The sequence below is a fragment of the Gadus macrocephalus genome, chromosome 4 (assembly GCF_031168955.1).
Source record: "Gadus macrocephalus chromosome 4, ASM3116895v1".
NCBI classification, from domain to species: domain Eukaryota; kingdom Metazoa; phylum Chordata; class Actinopteri; order Gadiformes; family Gadidae; genus Gadus; species Gadus macrocephalus.
The window spans coordinates 16,438,208-16,442,696 of NC_082385.1; the positions used below are offsets into that span (position 1 = coordinate 16,438,208).

Below are 4,489 nucleotides of genomic sequence, written 5' to 3' on the forward strand. Positions count from 1 at the left end.
AGTGCCTGAACGCAGGTCTCCATGGTGACAGGCTGACTGCCGCAGCTGGGGGGTTAGACAGCTGATGGGTGGTGGAGGTGTCGAGAGAGTCTGTTAAAGGGTTCCCTTAAGGAGTTGAGTCTATTCTATGAAGAGCTACAGGAGATCTATGATCCAAACATCAATTCAATCAAGGCCCAGTGGGACAGCTCATTTGTATCATACACGCATGTACTGCTATCTTTCTTTTTCTTTTCATTTTTCACTCTTACTTTTGGTTTCTGTCCTTTTTTCTTTCTATCACTCCCTCTGCGGCTCCCCTCTCATCTTCTCAAAGTAAAAACCAACAACTTATTTTACTGAAAAATAAAGAAGAAAACAAGCCCTTAAAGGAAGTTACTCTGAGCAGAAGCATCATTTGATGGTATTGGTGTTTCTCCTCCTCCTCCTCCTCCTCCTCCTCCTCCTCCTCCTCCTCCTCCTCCATGGTCCTCTGCCTCCTCCTCCTCTCCTCCTCCCCCCCCCCCCTCTCCTCCTCCTCCTCCCCCCCCCCCTTCCTCCTCCTCCTCCCCCCCCCCCCCCTTCCTCCTCCTCCTCCATGGTCCTCTGGAGGAGGAGGAGGAGGAGGAGGAGGAGGAGGAGGAGGAGGAGGAGGAGAAGGGCAGAGGACCATGGAGGAGGAGGAGGAGGAGGAGGAGGAGAGGGGGGGGGGGAGGAGGAGAGGGGGGGGGAGGAAGTGGAGGAGAGGGGAGGGGAGGGGGGGGGGGGAGGAGAGGGGGGGAGGAGGAGGAGGAGGAGGAGAAGGACCTCCCCCCCCCCCTCTCCTCCTCCTCCTCCTCCATGGTCCTCTGCCTCCTCCTCCTCCTCCTCCTCCATGGACCTCTGCCTCCTCCTCCTCCCCCCCCCCCTATCCCCCTCCTCCTCCTCCTCCGCCTCCATGGTCCTCCTCCTCCTCCTGCTCCCCCCCCCCCCCCTCTCCGCCTCCTCCTCCTCCGTGGTTCCATGTTTCTGACTGTACTCCCCCGCTAGCTAGGAAGTGACCTCAGTAACAGACCCCCGTCCTCCGGCCTCGTGTCTCACAGAACGCCGGGCCCCGTCCCTGGGGGGCTGAGCGATGGCAGTCTGGAGAGGGAGCGTGGGCTGTACACACGTCAACACCCCCCCCCAGGCCTCCCCCAGGCCTCCCTAGGACCCCCGCAGTTTGACGTAGACAAACTGTAAGCCGGCCCAACCCGCCCCCCCAGGAGACTCAGGGAGAAAAACAACTGGCTTAAGGAGAGCATAAAGACAAACCGAGGGGGGAGGACTAAATAAGGTCCAGAACATGAGACGCAGGTTTGAGGAGTCCTCTCTGTGTTTATGGGACAGGCGATGGTGTTTATGGTCGTCGCCGTCTGAATCATCCAGGTTTCTCAGGGATTCTTTTGTTGTCATTGATAATGTTTACCTTCCATTGTCATGCCGTCATGACCCATGCTGTTCAGGGACATTCACTGACCGAGGGCAGGTTAATGTTTACCTTTCTGAGAGGAGCAATAATGAACTGGCTTAAATTAATAATTAGCAACGCTATTGTAAAAAGCGTTTGTATCCAAATGCACCTATAGATAGATAGATAGGCATATTGTGCTACAGATAGATAGTGATAAAAATAGACAGACTGATGGATCGATGGATGGATAGATAGATAACTTTATTGATATTAGAAGGGTTCATTAGAGCACTTGATTCAACTTTACGTGTGCAGTACTATTACAGTACGACCCATCGGAGTACTCTATGAAGTGGTCGGGTCTGGGGAGCTGACCCAGCACCACCGGCCGCGTAGCTCTAGAGAGAGAGGTTGGAGAGAGGGAGGTGCTAGAGAGGGAGGTTATGGAGGGAGGGTCTAGAGTGGGAGGTTCTAGACTGGGAGGTTCCGGAGAGTGAGCTTTATTTTCCCTTTTTTCCCGTTGGCATGTTGTTCCCCCTCCTCCTCCCCCTCCTCCTCCTCAGTCTTCTCCGACTCCTCTTGGAGCTCCTCCTCCCCCTCCTCCTCCTCAGTCTTCTCCGACTCCTCTTGGAGCTCCTCCTCCACCTCCTCCTCCTCAGTCTTCTCCGACTCCTCTTGGAGCTCCTCCTCCACCTCCTCCTCCTCAGTCTTCTCCGACTCCTCTTGGAGCTCCTCCTCCCCCTCCTCCTCCTCAGTCTTCTCCGACTCCTCTTGGAGCTCCTCCTCCACCCATCCATCTTAAGCCAAGCACGGTTTTCCCCACCTTTTCTCAGTGTACTTTTCTCTGAGTCGATCGTTATTCAGTCATTCACAAAGTCAGTCAGTGACACAGTCAGTAACACAGTCATTCAGTGATACAGTCAGTAACACAGTCATTCAGTGACACAGTCAGTAACTCAGTCAGTCAGTAACAGTCAGTCAGTGACACAGTCAGTCAGTTATTCAGTCAGTCAGACAGAGGTTGCGTCATCTGGCTTGATGTTTCAGTTTTAGACCCTGAATAAGAAAATCGTCATCTAGATGAAATGCAAAATAATTCGAAAATGATCTCAACTTCCTCACAGTCAGCTACGGTAAACTTCTCTATGGTGTAGACTCTAGAGCTACGGTAAACCTCTGTAGACTGAGAGCTACGGACAACCTCGCTATTGTGTAGACTCCAGAGCTACGGTAGAGCTCTACCTGTAGTTGTGATGACGGGATTGTTCTAACGAGGGCATTATCTCTTATCTGTTTCAGGTGTGTGGTGTGACGCCAGCAGGCTGGCCGATAGACGCGTGCTGAGGACGATGTAGAGAGCACTCCTCGGGAACTACACGGCTGACAGGAACTACAGGAGCAACGGGAACCACACGACACGACCAACACCCACAGCCTGGACAGAACAACTCAACATTTGTGCTGGATAAAGCCGGGGAAAGGCAAAGGAATACAACTGAGAGAGAACGAGAGAGAGAGAGAGAGAGAGAGAGAGAGAGAGAGAGAGAGAGAGAGAGAGAGAGAGAGAGAGAGAGAGAGGGGGAGGACGTGGCATATTGGAAATCATTGACAAACATTATCCTTGTAAGCCCGCATATTGTGGGACAGAGGTGGATTAGGCTCCTCCTCCTCTACTAAAAGAAGGATCCGACCCGACCCAACCGGTCCAGACCGGACCCAGCATGTGCCATGTGATCGTGACGTGCCGCTCGATGCTGTGGACCCTGCTGAGCATCGTGGCCGCCTTCGGCGAGCTCATCGCCTTCATGAGCACCGATTGGCTTGTGGGCTTCCCGCGCACGCCCGAGGTCTTCGGCGCGCACGGGGCGGCGGCAGCGGCCACGGCGGGGGAGGCGTACCGGCCCACGCTGGGCCTGTACGGCCGCTGCATCAAGCTGCCCCGGCTGCGGCGCGGCGTCCTGTGCGGGCCGTACGCCGTGCACTTTGGGGAGATGGCCAGCGGGTCCTGGCAGGCCACCGCCATCTTCCTGGCGGCGGGCATCCTGCTGCTGTGCGCCGTGGCGGTGGTCTCCGTCTTCACCATGTGCTTCCAGAGCGTCATGAAGAAGAGCATCTTCAACATCTGCGGCCTGCTGCAGGGCATCGCAGGTGAGGGCCACACATGGACGCACACATACGCTCACGCACACACACACATACGCACACACACACATACGCACGCACGCACACACACACATACGCATGCATACGCACACACATACTCACACACACATACGCACACACACCCCCACATACACACACACACACACACACACCCACACACAAACAGCCTGTGTTGTACGCCCTCCCCGGTGAGCGGACCTCATCAGAGGCTGCTCCAGGGCTGTCTGAGGGGCTGGGCTGTCAGCAGGTCTGGATGAGGTCGGGCTCTGAGTCATTGGAGAGCCACACAGTTGTTAAGAGGGACCGTTCCACGGCTGGGCTGAGGCCAGGCAGGGATGGCAGCTGGGGAGGTCACGGCCTGCTGGGCTTATCTTGACCTTTGGTATGGGTCTCAGTGAACTCTGACCTCATGCACGGCCCTTCGGTTTAGGAGGCTGTAATCATTTATCCCCCTCAAAGAAGCAGTTAACATTGATTAGTTAGTTACATTTAGTAAGGTAGTTACATTCAGTTAGGTAGTTACATTGAGTTAAGTAGTAACATTTAGTTAGGTAGTTACATTTAGTTAGGTAGTTACATTTAGTTAGGTATTTACATTTAGTTAGGTAGTTACATTTAGTTAGGTAGTTACATTTAGTTAGGTAGTTACATTTAGTTCGTTTCAGGACTGCTGAATCACAGAGGGTTCACCATTGAGTAAGGTGTGGTGTGTGTGTGTATATTATGTGTGTGTGTGTGTGGTGTTGGTGGTGGGTGTGTGTGTGTGTAATGTGTGTGGTGTATGTAATGTGTGTGTGTGTGTGAGGTGTGTGGTCAGGTGGGGTGTGTGTGTGTGTGTGTGTGTGTGTGTGTGTGTGTGTGTGTGTGTGTGTGTGTGTGTGTGTGTGTGTGTGGTGTGTGTGTGTGTGTGTGTGT

General features: G+C 53.8%; 1 protein-coding gene across 2 annotated transcripts in view; it reads left to right on the forward strand.

Annotated features, from left to right (window-relative positions):
* Positions 1–4,274, forward strand: part of LOC132456233 (LHFPL tetraspan subfamily member 2a protein-like) — a 24,793-nt gene extending 20,519 nt beyond the window's left edge. For both annotated transcript variants that reach the window (XM_060050554.1, XM_060050555.1), the window contains exon 2: positions 2,711–4,274. In XM_060050554.1, coding sequence (XP_059906537.1) covers positions 3,133–3,831 — 699 coding nt within the window. In that variant the 5' untranslated portion in view covers positions 2,711–3,132 and the 3' untranslated portion in view covers positions 3,832–4,274. The remainder of the gene's footprint in view (positions 1–2,710) is intronic.
* The last annotated feature ends 215 nt before the right edge of the window (positions 4,275–4,489 follow it).